This window comes from Myotis daubentonii, chromosome 16, assembly GCF_963259705.1.
Source record: "Myotis daubentonii chromosome 16, mMyoDau2.1, whole genome shotgun sequence".
In the NCBI taxonomy this organism is placed as follows: Eukaryota; Metazoa; Chordata; class Mammalia; order Chiroptera; family Vespertilionidae; genus Myotis; species Myotis daubentonii.
Window position 1 is genome coordinate 37,023,062 of NC_081855.1, and position 21,595 is coordinate 37,044,656.

Genomic DNA, 21,595 nt, shown 5'->3' on the forward strand with positions numbered 1-21,595 from the left:
GAAGGCAGACCTCTTGGTCCCTCCTTTTGGCCCTCAGGCTCCAATGGATTGGTGGTGGGGGCGGGGCGGAACTGGGGACTGGCAAACGGGCAGAACATGGCCCTGATCGCAAGCTAGGCCTAGGGACCCTAACCACACAAGATTTCCTGTGCTGGGCCTCTAGTAAGATTATAATGAATGTGCAATGACCTAACAACCAGTAACAGGAAATTGTACAGATCTCCAGAACTATGAGAAAATCATAAAGAAAATCTCCTTCAGGTAGCTAAAATATTTACCTACCTTCTATTTCTTGCCCAATAGAAAGTCCAGCCCATTTTCGCTGTAAAATAAAAGAGAAAAAAAAATAGACACTTAAAGTCAAATCAATCAAAATTAGATAAATGAGGAATTTCCCTGAATTTCAGGAATACATTCAAAGACCAAAACATCGTATACTCTTTTATGTTGAATTGTGTCCCACAAACAGATATGTTGAAGTCTTCGTCCTGGCACCTGTGAATGTGACTGTATTTGAAAATAAGCTCTTTGCACATGGAATCAAGTTAAGATGAGGTTATATCAAATTAGAATGGGTTCTAAGCCAAGATGACTGTTGTCCTTATAAGAAGAGAAGACACACAGATACATGGGTAGAAAGTCATGAGGCGAAGGAGGCAGAGAATGAAGTGATACATCTACCAGTCAAAGGACAACAAGGATGGTGAGCAACACCAGCAGCTAAGCATGGAAGAGATTTTCCCGAGGGCCTTCAGAGAGAGTGTGGCATGCTGACACACTGATTTCAGACTTCCCACCTCCAGAACCGTGAGAAGAAATTTCTGCTGTTGTCAGCCGCCCAGGTCTTGGTATAACTTGTGACAGCAGTCTAGGAAAATTATGCACATCCATCCCAAAACACACAAAGCTTGCCTTTTTACAGTAAAGCCGGCACCACTGAGTAGATGCTCATTTGCGTAGTATAACTCTCCTGACCCTCTTTGTAGTATCAGATAGTTCAGTATCTAAATGCACTGGGGTTAGTTACACTGTTTGTGACAGTATCACAGAAAGAAAAACATTCAGTTCATAAAAACCAAATTAAAACTGGTCAGACAATGTATACTGAAACCCAAGCAGGGATTCAAATCATTAGATGGCCACAGCTAGTCTCTGTGTACCAGCCAAAGGATTCTCAGGCATTTGCAGCCAGGCTTCGGCTTCTCTCCAGGTCGAGAATGGTTACAATGGCAATAATGTATGGAGGCAGACCCAGACTGTGTTTAGGCAGGAATTCGGGACTGGCTTGGTATAGATTCAAAATTAGTAACCACTGATAACACTCCAAAGAACAGTGAGAAAAATAATTTTTGGCTGAAAATCAATAGTTTGTCTACTCATCCGAACATTGTGGGTTTTGTGGTGGATAGCTAAGAGGATGCTGAATTTTAAATGTATACATTAAGTGCTCTCCCTTACATCATAGGTCACTCTCCCTCCTCTCTGCCCTTCACACCCCTCTTCTGTAATATCCCATCCCACACACAGCCAACCTGAAATTTAGCAGCATGCTGGTTAAGCCCAGACTTGGGGTCACAGAGAAGCCATATTTAGGTTCTGCACTTCAATTCCAAAGATGGCCTCAAAGTATGATAATAACAGTATCTATAGTATATAGTTGTGTTAGAAGTAAATGAGCAAATACATGCAAAAGTTACTTAGAATAATATCTGGCCTACAGTAAATGTTGGAGGGAAATTCTTTTTAACAGCAAAAAGACAAGGAGAAATAGTCAGAAATCATGAGTAAATCACTGCTTATTAGAAAGAGGAGGGGTAGTATTTACAATGCTTAAGACTGTGAGATCAGCAGCATAAGCAAAGTAATAAGGAACAATAGAACACAGACTAGTACCTGTGGTGCTCCTAGATTATGGATTATATGTCTGGAACAGTGCTAGGCAATTTTCCCTCTGCAGAAGCCACCAACAGTTACAAATGTGATCACTATCCTTCCAGTCATTACTGGAGCCCAGCAAGTTAGGTTGTAATTTGAGATAACAATTACTCATATCATATTCTTTAGCCTGACATCAATGCGTTTAAAAATCACTATTAATAGATGTCAATTTTATAAGTAAATGCTATTTTTATATCTTCTCTGTTACCGTGGAAGTTAACATTAAAATAACCTAGCACCTTATCTGATAGCTAACTGATAATACTGCAGAATTTTTTAAAATTAGGAAAAAAAATCAAGGTAATAAAAGGCAGACACAGTAAAATTGGCAATTAAGGATATATCTTTAAATTCCCAGTATATTATCTAGATGTTTTTCTTCAGCGTGGATCAATAGTTATAGGAAGAGTGATGCTTGCTTTAAATGGATTGCTGCCTCTACAACCTTCAGGAATGGAAGAGAATAAATTAACACCTGAGTTACCTGAGGTAAGCTGAATGCAATGCTCCCTGGAACCACTGATGGATGGGTCCTCAGTGTAAATGTGTACCTGTGGCTGGGAGAGGTCCTCACAATCACATGCCTAAAAGACAGAAACACAGGCAGTACTCCATGTCAAAGGAGATGAAGAATACCATTTCCAAATGTGTTCATTTCCAACAACTGAGACTTGATGAGTACCAGGCAGGAAAATGGCATTATATGACAGTCCTGAAAAACTAGGAGCACAAATTTCATTTCTAAAAAATGTGAGCCAGTCAAAATGTTTTCCAGGCATAAGGAACACCTTGAGCCAAACACACATCAAGCAGAATGAGGACCAAGTTCAAGAGAGTATATATCACTCAAAATATGAACTTCATTACATTTCCAGTTTGCATAGACTGATAACCATTTTTTTTTACAGTTTACTTAAAACTGATAACAGTGATTTAGTCTTTAATATTAAGTAAAAACTATATGAATTTCCTCTCCTGAGAATTATTTCACCTCAAAATAGAATAAAGGGAGGAGAACCAAAGATAGAACCGGATATGGCAGTAAAAAAAAGTTAGTTTTCAGGACAAGTGTTTAAATCTCTTTGCAGACTTTCACAATAGGTTGAAGAATAACCTAAAAAGATGGTAAAAAATGTTTTACAAAATATATCAATTTTCATATATATATTAATATTTACTATTTCAAAACATTTTATGCTAATTCACCCTACTCAGAAGTTACCTATAAACAAATAAAATATAGTCCTTTCATGATAATCTTTTATACCAAGAAACTACCAAGAACTGTGTATGAGATAGAAGCTTCAAACTGTTATGTGCTATCTTTTTTAAATTACCTTTTAGAAAGCTATATTTCTTAATATTAATGGTTAATGTTTCCATACATATCAGTTTGCCACTAAAACACAAGTTCCTTATAGTTACTATATTTTAAATACCCCCTTCATGAGCACAGTGAACATTTGACATATATAAAAGAATTCCATAAAAAAAATTCTCACACTGATTATCCATACTGCAGTTTATATGTGGAGAGTTCTGTGTTCAACTGAGCATCACAGAATTTTAGGACTGAAAACAATATTAATATAATCATGTAGTACAGATCCTTATTCTGAAGCTGAAAAAACCACAGATTATTACCAATTCTAACTCTAAGAAACTCATGTATTTCACAGAAAAATTAAAAACAAACAAATAAAGGCTCAGTTAAAACCCTGCTTCATTATTCCTTATCTCCCTAGTCTGCCTTCTGGTACAGCCCCTTACCTCTGTCAACCTCCGAAACATATGGAGGGCACTGAACTTGGTAGCAGGGCCTGTAGAAGCTCTGGCAGTGGGGTGACATGAATCAGTTAAAATAAATGACAATTAAAAATGCTTATAAAGATTCTATATTGGTTGTGCATCTTCTAATTTTCATGCCTTTTAAATATCTTAGCATCATTAATCAAAAAGGCTAATATTTATTGAGGACTTATTAATGTGCTAGGCACTGTCCTAAGTGCTTTATTTGTATAACTCAATCTTTACAATTATCATCATTCCCATTTTACAGATTGGGACAGAGACACAAAGATGGTAACTTACCCATGGTCACCAAGTTCATAATTGGCAGAGTCAGAATCTAAACTCAGACAACCTGACTTTGGAGCCAAAAAACCTAATGGCAATGCTATATATGATTCAAATGACCAGCATGTTTAGTTCTGCTAGGAAAATTGATTTTTTAAAAAGTTATAAAAATATATGCTTTTAAAAATGTTATAGTTATGAAAGTTTAACACAGTTAAGACTGAAATACATAACTTTCTCATCTCTTCCATTTTCTAACTCAGCAAGAGGAATAAAAAATTATTCTCAAGTTAACTAAAAAATAAGGGCTCTCTAGAACTTTCTAAAATACCATCTAGCAGGTATTTCTTCTAGCAGGTTAGAAGAAAAACAAAGTTAGGTACTCACTGGCCAGACTGGAAATCTTTTTCATTCACAACTGCACAGTTGGTTAAAGATAGTTCATCTGTAGGACATCTCGCAGCTTGCATACTCTATAAAAAGCAATGATTAGGAAAATGAAATTATCTTTTATAACCTTAAAGACAGTTTATGCCTTCCTGTCCTCCATTCCTCATCACCTGTTGTAAACACCTATTGTTTTTACTCCCAGCACCCCTTCCTTTGTGATAATAGCAAACCCTTCCTTTGAAAAACTGTTCCTTCCTCATTCCACATGCTTTTGTGGGTGTGCCGATCACAGCACACATACGGCCACAGAGTCCTATTCCACCCATGGAGCCTTATGTAGACCTGGAATAAAGGAAAGGAATTCTCCCTTGCCTCACCACCAAACAAAGGAAGACTTTCTGCTCTAAGAATAAACCTATCACAAAGAAAGCAAAGGCAACAGAGACACAAATAAACACCTTGAAACAGAGACCTGACAACCAAGTTAAAGTCCTTGAGTCCTGAATGTTGGTTATAAGCCAATAAATTCTCTTTTTTTGCTCAAGCTTATTTGAATTGGTTTTCCACCTCTTCAAAGAGAATTTTAACTGATTCAAACACAATGAAGTAGATTCAATAAGTTTGATAAAGTGTATCATGAAAAGTATCTATACTAATAAAAGGGTAATATGCTAATTAGACCAGACATCTTCCGGACATCCTTCCAGACAAAGCCACGGTGGCAGGGGCCGAGGCATAAGTGGTTAGGGGCAACCAGGCCGGCAGGGGAGGGCAGTTGGGGCAACCAGGCAGTTAGAAGCCAGGATTACGAGAGGGATGTCCGACTGCGGGTTTAGTGGGATCGGGCCTAAACCGGCAGTCGGACATCCCCCAAGGGGTCCCGGATTGGAGAGGCAGGCAGAGGCGGTTAGGGGTGATCAGGCTGGCAGGGGAGGGCGGTTAGGGACAATCAGGTTGACAGGCAGAGGCGCTTAGGGGCGATCAGGCTGGCAGGGGAGGGCGGTTAGGGACAATCAGGTTGACAGGCAGAGGTGGTTAGGGACGATCAGGCTGGCAGGCAGAGGCGGTTAGTGGTGATCAGGCCAGCAGGGGAGCAGTTAGGGGCAATCCGGCAGGCAGGCAGAGGCGGTTAGGGGCAATCAGGCCAGCAGGGGAGCAGTTAGGGGCAATCCGGCAGGCAGGCAGAGGTGGTTAGGGGCGATCAGGCAGGCAGGCAGGCAGGTAAGCAGTTAGGAGCCAGCAGTCGCAGATTACGAGAGGGATGTCCGACCACCGGTTTAGCAGGATTGGGCCTAAACCGGCAAGTCGGACATCCCCCGAGGGGTCCTGGATTGGAGAGGGTTTAGGCCGGACTGAGGGACCCCCCCCCCAACCCCCATGCAAGAATTTCGTGCACCGAAACTCTAGTAGTTTTATAAGAGATCCCAAGTGGCTCTAAGCCATGTCTCTTACAGATTGAGAAAAACCAAATTCCAAATATCTCCCAACAAAGATAATTACAGGGTTACATTTTTTTAAAACAGGGCATAACAATCTTTTGATCAACAGTGACTAGCAAACATTCCTCCAAATAATGTATTTATTAACCAATAACCCTCCACCGTTCTCTCAGGTTTCCTGGTTAGTGAAATATGGCACTCATAGTCAGTCTTTTATAACTACAGTGCCCGTTCTTCAAACCTCAAGCCAAAGCTGATTCTTCTTCTTCTTTTGTTTTTTTTTTTTAAATATATTTTATTGATTTTTTACAGAGAGGAAGGGAGAGAGATAGAGAGTTAGAAACATCGATGCGAGAGAAACATCGATCAGCTGCCTCCTACACATCTCCTACTGGGGATGTGCCCGCAACCGTGGTACATGCCCTTGACCGGAATCGAACCTGGGACCTTTCAGTCCGCAAGCCGATGCTCTATTCACTGAGCCAAACCAGTTTCGGCCTGATTCTTCTTAACTTTGTCTCCCAAACACAAATTTAGAGAGGAAAACAAATTACTTTTTGCTTCGCTTTTGTTTTAACTAAAGGCTAGTTTCGATAGTTATCCCAGTTGTCTAGAGCAGTGGTCTCTAAAGTGGGATATGTGTACCTCAAGTTTGTCTGGTAATCCAAGTATCAAAACAAACTGAATTTAGAAATTGAATAGGTGTATCACAAAATATTAAACCAAGAATTTAAAGAATAATGAAGCTATCACTTTACTTTCTATATTATTAATAAATAAAAGAAAATTGAGAATATATTTTTCATCTTTAGCTCATCTTTATTTTGATATGTGTTTTATATATATATAAACTATTAGAGGATAAGTTATAAATATATATACATATAAATGATCAATACATTTTTAACTTACGAGATTCATGATAAACTGTTTGGAAATCACTAATTTAGAACATGAAATGAATAAAGTCTAGGTCATAAGTTTGATTTCTGAATGAGACAGTATTTTTGTCCACGGACACAATTTGACTAGTCATCTGACAAAAATATATCCAGCCTTTTAGTTTCCCACCTACCCTGGGGTCTCTTTCACCTACAAGTCATTACCATTTCTTTAAATCAACATTTTATTGAAGAAAAACATACATACAGAAAAATACATACATTGTAAATGTTTGGTTTAATGGATTTCTACAAAGTGAACACACCCAAGGTAACCAACACCCAGCTGAAGAAAGACATTACCAGCATTCCATACTGCCCAGCTCTCCCCCACCCCCATCACTAGATTTTTGCCCCCAATCACAGATAGCTACTATCTTGTTTCTATCACCAGATAAAAACCTTAGATTAGTTTTGCCTGTCATTGAAAATTTTATATATAAAGTGGAATCATACATCATGTATTATTCCTGTCTGACTTCTACCCTTCAATATTATGATTGTGAGACTCATCCATGTTGTGGCAATAGTTCACTCATTTTCATTTATCTTATAATATATAATTATAGTTACATACCACCATTATGTATCCATTTAAGTTGTTTCTAGTTTTTAATTATGAATACTGTTGCTATTAACATGTTTGTACATGTCTTTTGAATGATATCTGTATGCATTTCTATTGAGGATATTCCCACCTCACCCCACCCAGCCTCCAGTAGAACGGCTGGGTCATAAACATCCATGGCATATGTTCAGCCTAAGGAGTTTTGTCTAAGGTATACAATGTGGTGTTTTGATATAAGTATACCTTGTGCAATGATTACCACAATGAAGTTACATAGTTACCCCTTTGTGTGTGTGTGTGTGTGTGTGTGTGTGTGTGCCCACGTGTGCATGGTGAGAACACTTAATATCTATTCTTTCAGCAAATTTCAAGTATACAATATGTTATTAACTATAGTTACCATACTATCCAGCATTTCAATTGTTTCTAAGGGCGGTTTAGTCAGGGTACCAAATCTACTCTATGCAAAAAATAACTACACTTTCTTAAATGTTTGAAAATTGGATATAGGTGAAGGTATTAAAAGGAAGAAAAGGCATTAACTGAAAATCTGGAAATAATAAGGTTGAGTAGACATTTGGGAAGAAATCTGGAAAAAAACATCTTCAACAAGTTATAAGGAACTAAATGGGAGAGCTCAAAATGCTATCAATGGTTCTCAATTTTAGCATACATCAGAATCACCCAGAGAACACTTAAAAGAGATTGCAGGGGTCCTGGCTGGTATGGCTCAGATGGCTAGAACGTCATCCTGTGCACCAAAAGGTTGCTGGTCCAATTCCTGGTTAGGACACATACCTAGGTTGTGGGTTCAATCCTCAGTAGGGGCAGCTAAGAAAGGCAACCTATTGATGCTTTTTTCATACATCAATGCTTCTCTCTCTCTCTCTCTCTCCCTCTCTCTCTCTCTCCCCCCCCTCCCCCAATTCTGGAGAGGGAGAGGCGTAGGGGAAAGAGAAGGAGGGGAGGGGATGGGGAGGGGGAAGAGGAAGAGGCGAGGGATGGGGAGGGGAGGGGAGAGGGAGACTGCAGGGGCCTTACCTCAGAGCTTCTAATTTAATCAGCCTGGGGTGGGGCCTGAGAATTTGCATTTTGAACAAGTTCTCAGGTGATGCTAATTAGCTGGTCTGCAGTCTCCACTTTGAGAATCATTGTACTAAGGAGAAATAAACTTCATAAAAAAACAAATACTGACAGCTTCATTCCTTCTACAATAGAAGAGAAAAATGTGGAAAAGAGGCTTCAGTAATGCTCTTAGTCCATTTCATCATTTAACTTGGTAAATATAATTAGGTTTATTTTGATTCTTAATTAGTAGTAAATTGATTAGAAGCCTATATATACAAAAAGAAGTTATCAGGCTCAATATCTGTAGGTGAAGAAAAGACTGTATTGGAGTCCAGCAGCTGTTAAAGTTATATCTATACTATCTTATTAATGATGTAGATAACAGAATAAACAACAGTGGAGTATTCAATAGCTTGGCAGAGAACATAACATTAAAATTCAAACTGAAGACACTGTCCAAAATGATTATTTATTAAGGTATTCAGAAATACATATTCATTCATTCATTAAAAGATCATCAATACTTCCATGCCAGGCTCTGTTCTAAACAGTGGGAACTGTCTTTATCCTCTCACAAAATTCTGTTAATATTATTCTCTAGGAGAAAAGTAACTAGGATAACTAACATTTTAAAATTCCCTAACACAGATGTTCTTTGGAAGACCCAGAATTAGTGATAATTACTATATTCATTACTTGTCTAACCAAGTAGGAAAAAGTTCACATGCACCTAACACTAAAAACACCTTACAATTTAAAAAATTCACCAGTGAAACCCTAAATACTCTTTGTTATTTAGTAATTTTAAAAATAAATGTTAGATTTCAAAAATGATGTTATTTCTTTTTCTTTTTATAAGCACATTTTAGAGTCACAGAAGTAGGAAAAGTGATTCAGCTGGGCATGGGCTCAGGAAACAAGTTACAGAAGCAAAAGAAGGGCCGTTGGAGCTTAGGAGAAAGAGAAGAGCAAGGAAAACTCATCTGGGGGAAAGAGGGCAAGGAAAGGTGTGGGCAAGCTCTATAGAGCAGCTGCTGATAGGTCCTTATTTTAAATTAATCATTTTCCCATTTTATTACCAAAGATCTATATGGTTAGTGCAAAATACATCAGAACTTTAGCACTTCATTCTAAATTTAGCAAAGGACCAAAATACCCTGCATTACTCATAAACAGCTGATGCAAATTCATTTGGTTTCAAATCTATAGAGCACAAAGTTGTCACTTTTTGGCTTAACGTCAAAATGAAAAATCAGCCCAGCCGGTGTAGCTCAGTGGTTGATCGTCAACCTATGAACCACAAAGTCACGGCTCGATTCCCAGTCAGGGCACATGCCGGGGTTTCGGGCTCGACCCCCCAGTGTGGGGCATGCAGGAGGCAGCCAATCAATGATTCTCTCTCATCATTGATGTTTCTATCTCTCTCTCCCTCTTACTCTCTGAAATCAATAAAAAATATTTTTAAATGAAAAAGTAAGTCAAAATCAATAGCAACAGATAAAGATAACTTAAATTTAAAGATAAAAATGTTTTTAATGAAGAAGGATTAAGTGGCTCCTAAAATTTATTTTAAAAAAAGGGCCAAGAGCCCTGGCCTGTGTGGCTTAATTGGTTGAAGTGTCATCCCAGGTACCAGAAAGGTCATGGGCACATACCTGGGTTGTGGGTTCATTCCCACCCTTCCTCTTTTTCTAAAATCAACTTAAATAAAGAAAAAGAAAAAGGACCAAGAAATGCCAAATGAAGAAAAATAAGGAGCAGGCTAACCCTACCAGACAGCAAGAATCATTTTAAAGCTATGTAATTGTAGAGAAGGACAATATAGTCAATGAGCTATCTACACTAATCTACACTAATAAAAGAGAAACATGGTAATTAGTGTCACTCCGCTACCCTTCCCATTGGCTAATCAGCAAGATATGCAAATTAACTGACAGCCAAGATGGCAGCCGGCAGCAAGGCAGTTTGAAACTAACATGAGGCTTGCTTGCCTCAGTGACGGAGGAAACCAACATTCCCCATTCCCCGCCTGTGGCTGCAGGCCTCTGAGCCTGCAGTTTAAGAAACTATGTAACAAATACCACCAGACTTCAGCCAGTACGATCGCAACATTGTAAGCAAAGGCCAGAAACCCACTTTCAGCAGCGGAGGCCTAAGAGCTGGAGCCAAGCCTCAAGCTAAAGCTGGCCCAGAATAATAAAAAAAAAAAAAAAAAAAAAAAAAAAAAGGAAAAAAGGAGCGGTTGGGAGCTTCAGTCACCCCCAGCCTGAAAACAGCCCTCAGCCCCTCACCCAGACTGGCCAGGCACCCCAGTGGGGACCCCCACCCTGAAGGGTGTGTGAACAGCTGCAAACAGCCATCATCCCCTCACCCAGGCTGGCCAGGCACCCCAGTGGGGACCCCCACCCTGATCCAGGACACCCTTCAGTGCAAACCAGCTGGCCCCCACCCATGCACCAGGCCTCTATGCTATATAGTAAAAAGGTAATATGCCTCCCAGCTCCGGGATCAGCGGAGCCGCGAGGCCTCCCGGCACTGGGATCAGCGTGACAGTGGGCAGCACCCAAACCCCCTGATCGGCCCTGCTCTGAGTGTGACAGGGTGCAGCACCCCAACCGCCCCCCCCACGGGCCCTGCTCTGTGTGTGACGGGGTAGAGCCATAACCTCCCCATCGGCCCTGCCCTGAGTGTGAGAGTGGCGGTGCCCCAACCCCCTGATCGTCCCTGCTCTGTGGGTGATAGAGGGTGGTGCCCCAACCCCCCCCCCGGCCCCCCTACGGGCCCTGCTCTGTGTGTGACGGGGTAGAAACATAACCTCCCCATCAGCCCTGCTCTGTGTGTGACAGTGGTAGTGCCCCAACCCCCTGATCCGCCCTGCTCTGTGGGTGATAGAGGGCAGCGCCCCAACCCGCTGATCCGCCCTGCTCTGTGTGTGACAGGGGACGGTGCCCCAACTCCCCTATCGGCCCTACTCTGTGAGTGATGGGGGGAGCTCCTCAACCCCCTGATGGGCCCTGCTCTGTGCGTGACAGGGGGGAGCTCCCCAACCCCCTGATGGGCCCTGCTCTGTGTGTGACAGGGGGGAGCTCCCCAACCCCCTGATGGGCCCTGCTCTGCGCATGACAGGGTATGGAGCCCCAACCCCCCTGATGGGCCCTGCTCTGCGCATGACAGGGTATGGAGCCCCAACCCCCCTGATGGGCCCTGCTGTGTATGTGACAGGGGGCAGCGCCCCAACCCCCTGATTGGCCCTACTCTGTGCATGACAGGGGGAGGCGCCGCAACCTCCCCATCGACCCTGCCTTGAGTGTGACAGGGGGCGGTGCCCCAACCCCCCAATCGGCCCTACCCTGAGCATGACTGAGGGTGGCATCGCAACCTCCCAATCCGCCCTGCTCTGTGCATGACAGGGGGCGGCGCCCCAACTCCCCAATTGGCCCTGCTCTGAGCCCGACCAGGGGCTGCACCTAGGGATTGGGCCTGCCCTCTGCCACCCAGGAGCAGGCCTAAGCCAGCAGGTCGTTATCTCCCGAGGGGTCCCAGACTGCGAGAGGGCACAGGCCGGGCTGAGGGACCCCCCTCCCCCCCAAGTGCACAAATTTTTGTGCACCCAGCCTCTAGTCCTATCTAATAAAAGACAAATATGCAAATTGACTGTACCTTCGCTACACCCACCAGCCAATCAGAGTGATATGCAAATTAACCACCAACAAAGATGGCAGCTAATTTGCTTACTGCAGGATGGGCGGGACAGCGGGAGCTGCCATCCAGGCCCTCATGTGCGCCCTGGGCGGCGGGGGCTCAGGCGGGCGCAGTGATCGTGGGGGCCCCGCCCCGTGTGCGCCCTGGGCGGCGAGGCTCAGGTGGGCACAGTGATCGTGAGGGCCCCGCCCTGTGTGCAGCCCCGGAGGGCAGGGCTCCAGCGGGCACCGCCCCGGGGGTTCAGGTGGCGCAATCAACGAAGCGGGACTGGGGATTGGCGAATGGACACAAGGCAGTCCTCCTGGTCCTTCCCCCCAGCCAGCAGGCTCCTATCAGCCTTCAGTTTCTACTGAAAGGAATGTGGCGCCTCCACTGCGCAGCCTCCCAGGACTCGGACTTGCAGGCTCCAGAGTGGAGACTTCAACAAGGACTTCAGCGCCTGCTCAGGGGGAAAACTGCCACCTCCCTACTCCACAGCTGCTTCTGTGTCTGCAAGAAACTGCGCATGCTCCTCCCTGTGACATGGGCGGCACCAGAGGCTGAGTTGAGCAGTTCCACGATAGTAATAGCAGCTGGACCAGTGCAGGGATGGAGGGAGGGACTGCGGGGAAGGAGCAAGGGGGAAGCCCTGGTTCCCTGCTCCTCCTCCCACAGGCATGGCCCTTGCTGCTGTTATGATAAAAGGAATTGTGTTTTTCTAACTCTGTCTGGGTAAAGAAACAAGTGTCTGTTGACTTCTGATCTTACTCTCAGAGCTGCCAGTTAATCCCTCTGGATGCATCATATCCAACCTCCAAAGGATCCAAGGGGCAGGATCAACCTTCGTTCCATAGTTGAGGGAACTGACCAATAAACACATGTGTCTCATGCCTCAGTGTCAACTCCCGCAGAAATCTCTGGGTAATGACTCAGATTCTATACCTACGGGTATATTTTCTTCTGTTTTCATGTTTAATTCAGCCTCAGAAATCAAATAATACAATAAAGAATAAAATGAGTTCAGAGGGCTCAGCATTGTATTCCCAGGGCCTTTGGTCCCACACAAACCGCAGAGCTCAGTTATCCTGAGATGAAAGGAAAGGAAAGAGAAACGTGAAAGGTTTCCCAGCTCAGTCACAGAGACATCTCATAACCACATATTAAGGACACGACATTAACTTAGGGGTGGAAAGGACACAAATGGAATAGAAGATGGAGCCATTTGGAGTGAGCAGGCCAGCAGTTGGGTCAAGCAGGCCAGCGGGGGGGAGGGGGGGGTAGTTAGGGGCGAGCAGGCCAGCAGGGGGGGTAGTTGGGGTGAGCACACTGGTATGGGGGGCAGTTAGGGGTGATCAGGCTGGCAGGGGGCATTTGGGGGCGAGTAGGCTGGCGGCAGGGGGATATTGGGGGCAAGCAGGCTGGCAGGCAGAGTGGTTAGGGGCAATCAGGCAGGCAGGCAGGTGAATGGTTAGTAGCCAGCAGTCCCAGATTGTGAGAGGGATGTCCAACTGCCAGTTTAGGCCCGATCCCTGTAAACCGGCAGTAGGACATCCTTCCAGAGGTCCCAGATTGGAGAGGGTGCAGGCCGGGCTGAAGGACACTCCCCCCCCCCCCCCCCCGCAACCGAGTGCACAAATTTTTGTGGACCAGGCCACTAGTCAACACTAATAAAAGAGAAAAATGGTAATTGGCGTACGAGCTACCCTTTTCATTGGCTAATCAGGGCTATATGCAAATTAACTGCCAACTAAGATTGGCAGTTAACTGCGAACAAGATGGCGGTTAATTTGCATATGTAGGCACAATGCAGGGAGGCAAAAGGGAAAACAGGAAGAAGCCCCCTGCCACTGACAGTGATCGGAAACCCAGGGGGGAGCTAAGAGCTGGGGCCGCCTTTGCCCTGCCCCCCAGCCATGATCAGAGAATCAGGTGCCTTTTCCGCCCTGGCCAGTGATAGCAGGAAGTAGGGGTGGAGCCAGCGATGGGAGCTGGGCACCGGTCGAAGCTGGCAGTCCCAGGAGCTAGGGGTCCCTTGCCTGGGCCTAAAGCAAAGCCCACGATCGTGGGGCCGCTGCAGCTGCGGGTCCCCGCTGCCCGGGCCGAACGCCTAGGCCAGAGGCATCAGGCCTGGGCAAGGGGCCGATCCTGCGATTGGAGGGTGATGGGGGTCAATGCCTGAGGGCTCCCAGTATGTGAGAGGGGGCAGGCTGGGCTGAGGGACACTCCCCCCCCCACACACACACCCAGTGCACGGGGATCAGCGGAGCCGCGAGGCCTCCCGGCACTGGCATCAGTGTGACAGGGGGCAGTGCCCAAACCCCCTGAACCCCCTGATCGCCCTGCGGCTCTGTGTGCGACAGGGGGCGGGGCCACAACCTCCCTATCCGCCTTGCTCTGTTCGGGACAGGGGAAGGCGCCCCAACCCCCTGATCAGCCCTGCTCTGTACCTGATAGGGGGGAGCTGCCCAACCCCCTGATCGCTCTGCGGCTCTGTGTGTGACAGGGTGCAGTGCCCCAACCCCCTGATCGGCCCTGCTCTGTGTGTGACAGGGTGTGGTGCCCCAACCCCCTCCCTCCCTCCGCCCCCCCCCCCAACGGGTCCTGCTCTGTGTGTGACGGGGTAGAGCCATAACCTCCCCTTCGGCCCTGCCCTGAGTGTGAGAGTGGCGGCGCCCCAACCCCTCTGATGGGCTCTGCTCTGTGAGTGACAGGGGCCAGCGCCCCAACCCCCTGATTGGCCCTGCTCTGTGCGTGACAGGGGGTTGCACCACAACCTCCCCATCGACCCTGCCTTGAGTGTGACAGGGGGCGGTGCCCCAATCCCCCAATCGGCCCTACCCTGAGCGTGACTGAGGGTGGCATCGCAACCTCCTGATCCTCCCTGCTCTGTGCATGACATGGGGCAGTGCCCCAACTCCCCAAATGGCCCTGCTCTGAGCCCGACCAGGGGCTGCACCTAGGGATTGGGCCTGCCCTCTGCCACCCGGGAGCAGGCCTAAGCCAGCAGGTCGTTATCTCCCGAGGGTTCCCAGACTGGGAGAGTGCACAGGCCGGGCTGAGGGACCCCCCCTCCCCCCCGAGTGCACAAATTTTTGTGCACCGGGCCTCTAGTATATATATAAAAGCCTAAGTGACTGTTCCGAAATGACCAGTCAACCAGTCGCTATGATGTGCACTGACCACCAGACGCTCGAGGCAGGAGTTGCCCCCTGGTGGTCAGTGCGCTCCCACGGCCAGCCAACTTCCCCTGGTCCCTCCTCCCCCTGGCCGGCAAACTTCCTGTGGTCCCTCACCTTGTCCAGCAGGCCCCCTCTGGCAACTGGCAGGCCCTGGGGCCAGCAGGCCTCAGCTGGCCCAGCCCCAATTGGGACTGGGCGAGATTGCCCCGATAGGTCCTGATCACAGGCCAGGCCTAGGGACCCCACCTCTACACGAATTTTGTGCACCGGGCCTCTAGTATTGTAAAAACTATGTATGGTACAAGTTGGGTACTGAAAATATCAGGGGCAACACTTTGTAAAATATATGATTGTCGCATCTCTATGCTGTACACCTGAAACTAATATAAAATAATAATGAATGTGAACTGTAACTGAAAAAAAAATTTAAGCTTTGGTAATTAAAACAGTGGTATTGATGTACATATAGACCAGCAGTTCTCAACCTGTGGGTCGCAACCCCTTTGGGGGTCGAACGACCCTTTCACAGGGGTCGCCTAAGACCATCGGAAAACACATATATAATTACATATTGTTTTTGTGATTAATCACAATGCTTTAGTTATGTTCAATTTGTAACAATGAAATTGGGGGTCACCACAACATGAGGAACTGTATTAAAGGGTCGTGTCATTAGGAAGGTTGAGAACCACTGATATAGACAAACAGAATAATGAAATGTAACAGAATCCAGACAGATTGAATATAAAACAGAGATAGCATACAAATCAGTGGGGAAAAGGAAGGACTCAATAAATGATATTGCGATAAATGATTATATATATACAGGAAAGATAAAATTAGTTTCCTAACACAAAAATTAATTCCAGATGAATTAAACAAAATGTGAAAAGCAAAATTTTAAAGCTATTAGAAGAAAATCTTTCTGACTTCTGGGTGAAGAAAAATTTCTTTAAAAACATACAAATACATTAATCATAGAGGGGAAAACTAGGTAATTATAACTATACTAAAATTTAAATCTAAAACTATAAACATGAAATAATCACCACTAAGAAAAGCTATTTGCAACTAACAAAGGATGAGAATCCAAGCAACCCCTACACCCACAAAATGGGAAAACTCTGCAAATCAATTTTTTAGATGCTAAAAGCTCAACAGTTGAGAGATAAAGGGGGGGACAGGCAAAGAATATACAAAGTTTATTCACAGAAGAAGATATTCCAATGACTGTGGGAAACTGTTTATTGCCTTCACTATCTGATAAGCATAGACAGAAAACCCACCCCCCCCCCTCCCCAAGGCTGGGTGCCTTTGAAGCCCTAGCAAAGGTCAGAGCTAGGAGCCACCTCTGTTTGTCCAGACAGTGGTAGCTGAAACTACTCCCCCATTTATTATTATGTAAATCCTTGCTGATGGGCTAGTCTGCTTGTTACTACGGGGTCACCTGCCTAAGGGCTATGCTATGCGGGCATCCCAGATCAATAAAAGCTTGGTGAGGCCTGAGCACGGGGGAAGTCCTTTGGGACTTACCGCCTGGTCCCCCAATATTGCAAAATTATCTCGTGTCTTTTTCTCTCATTTGTTGTGCGGCTCCTCTTTCAGATACCGAACCCTACTCCACACAGAACGTGGAGGGAGTCTTACTCGACAATGACCAATATGAAAAATGCTCAATCTCACTCGTAACCAGGAAAAATGCAAATTTAAACAACAGGATTGTTTTACACCTATCATATTATATAAATTAAAATGTCTATAATATTAAGTGCTGGAGAGGACATAAGTAACAGCTACTACTATACTGCTGGAAAGAGTGCATATGTACATGTCTCTAGAAATATATCCTAAAGAAACTCTTACATATGTATGTTAAAAGACATATACAAATCCTCTGATAAGAAAACAGAATAGAATACTACATAGTAGTTAAAACAGAATTAACTGGCCATATACCAACAGGAATAAATTTCAAATGTCCTTTTAAATGAACAGATTGCAGAAGGGAAATATGCAGTATACAGCATAACACCATTATCCATGTAACAGTGGGGAACTGTAACCCACCCCACCATTCTTGTTTCTGTAAATGATTGCTGACTCTGACTAATATACAGCTTGTAGATAAAAGCATGTTTGTATAAGTATCCCAGGAACTAACTTTAAGGGAGAGAGACTCTGATTTTCAGGTATTTCAGCTCCAGGAAATTTGCTGACCTTCAAACAAAAATCAGGAGGATGCACACCAGACTATTGCTTGACCAGTTTCAAGGTCCTTATCAGAATAGACTGTGCTGGTTAACACCAAGTGCCCTCAATGGAGAACTCTCAACCCCCTCCCTTTGATCCTGTTATGCCATTTGCCCCGTGTGCGCCCCGGGTGGCGGTGGCGAGGCTCAGGTGGGCGCACCGGTTAGGGCATCCCAACTCTATTTCTTCACAACAAATCACCTCAACAGGGTGCAGGAAGAAACAATCCATTGGTTTATTTGCATTAATGTATGTATATTATCAGAAAAGAACTGCTGGATCTCCAGTAAGTAAGATTCCTGGTAATTTTTAAAGACAGATTACAGCCCTAACCGGTTTGGCTCAGTGGATAGAGCGTCAGCCTGCGGACTCAGGGGTCCCAGGTTCGATTCCGGTCAGGGGCATGTGCCTTGGTTGTTGGCACATCCCTAGTGGGGAGTGTGCAGGAGGCAGCTGATCGATGTTTCTAACTCTCTATCTCTCGCCCTTCCTCTCTGTAAAAAATCAATAAAACATTAAAAAAAAAAAAAAGACAGATTACAAAAAAGTTCAGGCAATATGGAAAGCCTTTCTTTTCTTTCTTTATTTTTTTTTTCTTCCAGTAATGGAGTGGTGGTGGTAATATAAGGGGCCTAGAAAGTGATACCAAATAAAGTAGCCTTACTAAGGAGTCTCTCCCCACCTAAAATCAGTCTCCTAAGCTATTAAGGCTGCATTTCAGAATCTTTCTTTACTTCTGATTCCATGATTCCAGAGCAGCTGTAGTGTGAGAATTCTGAAAGAGGCCTGGGGAAGTGGTAGCCATCTGTATGTGGAATTCACTTTAAATAAGAGTCCATATTCAATGTAAATAGTAAGAATAAAACTAAAATCTGCTTTATTACTAGCAAAAATTTAAAATAGCTGAGAAAATTATTACCTAATTTAGTCTTTTTAACATGTCAGTAAAATGGGCTAGCTTTATGGCAGTGCACCATCTATCACTAGAGTACTCAAAGAGAAATTAGATTCATCTTTTAAAAAATGGATTTAGCACCTTTTGGTGGTCCCAGGCAGTGTGCAAAGTACAATGATGATAGTGGGTAAAAAACTAACATGGTCTAATGCAGCGGTTCTCAACCTGTGGGTCGCAACCCCTTTGGGGGTCAAACGACCCTTTCACAGGAGTCGCCTAAGACCATTGGAAAACATATATAATTACATATTGTTTTGTGATTAATCACTGTGCTTTAATTATGTTCAATTTGTAACAATGAAATTGAGGGTCACCACAACTTGAGGAGTTGCATTAAAGGGTCGCAGCATTAGGAAGGTTGAGAACCACTGGAATGGAAGGTAAACTATAACGGTAGTGACAAATAATCACATTAATAAATTTAAAATGACAGATAAATCTCTAAGGAAAGCAATACAGTTCTTCAAGAACATATAACCACAGGTCCTGACTGAAAGTGTGGTATTAGAAAAGGCTTCCTTTGGGAAGTTGAGTGATCTGAGTAAGAGGGAAATGGTTGGGAGTAAAACATTACAAAGAAAGCACAAGCAAAGACCTTGTGATAAGAGAAACCACTGTAGGTTCAAGGCTTATATATAACCGGAGCATAGAGAGTAAGTGGGGGAGTGGAAAGAAGCAAGAGCAGAACCACAAAGGACCTTACAGGCCTCCTTACAGATTTGGTCTTCTCCCAAAAGTAATGGGATGCTATCAAGGGAGGGGTTTAGTGGGTATGGGAGGGAGCAATCAATGTGGACAATGGTGTAAACAGTCTACTTCCCAGCTTCCTGCAACAGTTCAGACAGACCAGAAATGACAGTGGTTAGGGAAAAGGAGGTGAAAATGAAGACGTTAGAGAGGTGGACAGATGGGAGAGATTTTTAGGAAGTTAAAATGACAGAACCCATGTGACCAGTCCAGTGGGTGATTTGGGTGCAATTTAAAGCAGCAATGCCCCAAGACAGATTCTTTGGCCCTAAAACGTGTTGTTGTTTTTTTGGGTGGTGGGGCGTAGAAGGGAGCAGAGAGAACTGTCAGTGTTGGGGGATGTGGTGAAAGAAAAGAGATATAAAGAATGACATCCCCATCCCCACTCCAGGTTTCTAGCTTATATAAATGGATGGATGGTGGTGCCATTCGTTGAAATATGGATTGCTTGCTTCGGGCAGTACCCTGACCAGGGCCATGGATAGAGCTGCAACTGGAGGCACCTGCCCTTGAATGGAATTGAACCGGGGATTCTTTAGTCCGCAGGCAGATGCTCTGTCCACGGAGCCAAACCTGCTAGGACTGAGGTGCCCAGTTTTGAAAAGGTAATTTGATACACTGATCTGGAACTTAAAGGATAGGTCTTTACTGGGAGTAAAATATTGAAAATCATTGACACGTGGATACTATTTGAAGCCGTGGCATTAGAAGAAACTGCCCAAGGAGAAAATAGAGAGTGAGAAGAGAGCCTTGACGAATACCCGCACTGAACAATTTAGGGGCACATTTCAGCGGGATGACAGGGCCCAAAACCAGACTGCAATGGGTTGAGGGGTGAGTAGGTGGCAAACAAATGGGAGACAATCCTATTACGATGTCTGGCTGTAACTGGGAAGAGAAAAGGTGACAGCTGTGGAGGTGGAGGGAGGGTTTATGTTAAGAGCGGGGTAGCCTGCGTATCTGCGTATGTTAGGATGGAGCAGGTGGATGGGGGGGGGGGGGGGGGCGTTCCTGAGAAGGTGCGAAAACCAGAATCTGAAACATAGGTGGACAAAGTAGCCACAGATAAAAAGGAGAGGAAAAGCAGGAAAGGAAGAGCAGAAAGAGGCCAAATTAAATGACCTTTAAGGTCTCTTCTCACTCTGGAATCCCATGACAATTTCTTTTAGGTAGAGCATTTGCATGCATGCATATATCTACGCAAACGTATTCAAATATTCTGGGAGAAATAGTCAAGCACATCCTGATCCCCTCATGACGCAGTTAATATCCCGGGGTTTATGAGCAATGTAATCTCTGGGCAGGATCCATCCATCCCCCCGCCGCCCCCCCCGCCCCCCACCTCCGCGAGCGCATAGCTCAACGCACACCGCAGTACAGCACAGAACCAGCAGCCCATCTCCCCTCGCCAAAACCACACTACGCCGCGATCTCAGAGGCCAGGGGAGCACGTGAAATATAAAATCCCGAAGCGACAACACAGACTGCTGCATTCGAAGCGACTGTCATTCATAAGAGCAAATCCCCAGGCCAAGCTAAAGGCATTCCTGCGCGATCCGACAGTGACAGGTCCCCCGAGAGCCGGGCTTTCACGCCAAGTCACGGGCACTTCCTCCTCCTTTCCCGAGACCTTTCATTGTCAAGAACCAGAAATAGGTTCCCGATGATCCTTCCCACAGCCCTCACCCTAATGCAGCAGACGGATCCTCCGCAGTTTATTCCAGAGGCTGCACCTAATAAGCCCTCGAAAGGGGGTGCAGGGACACCCCCCCACCCCCGAGTCCGTCAGACAGGGATGGAACGGAAGCCACAACCCTGCGGCTGCCTTGAGGGGCAAGGGGAGCAGCCGCAAGGGAGGGACAAGGGGAATTAATAGAGACGCAGGAGGCCCAGGTAACGAGGGGTCCACCTCCCCGAGAGCTTTCTTAGGAGGATGGAGTTTGTGAGGAGGGCTATGTCCAAGCCACCGCTCCCCCGACTCACCCTCAAGCCCTTTTCTGGCCTGTTGCCCCGTCCAGCGCCCCGTTTGCTCAGACCCCCTCTCCTTCCCCTGGGGCTGTCCGGACCTCGGGGTGCCCGCAAGCCCGGCACCCCCGCCTTAAGCCGCAGCTCCCGTGGCAGCACTTACCCGACCCGCCATCTTCGCGGACACGTCCGGCTCCGCGGCTGCAGCTCTGCTTTTAGCCGAGTCCGCCCCCGCCGCGCGCGCGCCTGCCCCCGCCCTTCGCGCATGCGCGCTACCACCGTGAGGCTGCGCATGCGCCCAGCCGCGTCCCCGGCTCCGCAGTCCCGCCGGGCGCGCGCCCGCTGGGCGGCCCCCAGGGGCGGGCGGGGCGTCGGCGCCATTTTGAGCAGGAGGGCGC

General features: G+C 45.6%; 1 protein-coding gene across 5 annotated transcripts in view; it reads right to left on the reverse strand.

Moving 5' to 3' along the window:
* NSF (N-ethylmaleimide sensitive factor, vesicle fusing ATPase) overlaps positions 1 to 21,492 on the reverse strand; it is a 128,090-nt gene extending 106,598 nt beyond the window's left edge. For 3 of the 5 annotated variants that reach the window (XM_059669828.1, XM_059669829.1, XM_059669831.1), the window contains exons 1-4: positions 21,361 to 21,492; positions 4,402 to 4,487; positions 2,423 to 2,522; positions 283 to 322 (exon numbers count right to left, since the gene is read on the reverse strand). In XM_059669828.1, coding sequence (XP_059525811.1) covers positions 283 to 322; positions 2,423 to 2,522; positions 4,402 to 4,487; positions 21,361 to 21,372 — 238 coding nt within the window. In that variant the 5' untranslated portion in view covers positions 21,373 to 21,492. The remainder of the gene's footprint in view (positions 1 to 282; positions 323 to 2,422; positions 2,523 to 4,401; positions 4,488 to 21,360) is intronic. The other 2 variants (XM_059669830.1, XM_059669832.1) reach the window with 1 other exon arrangement.
* Between the last annotated feature and the right edge of the window lie 103 nt (positions 21,493 to 21,595).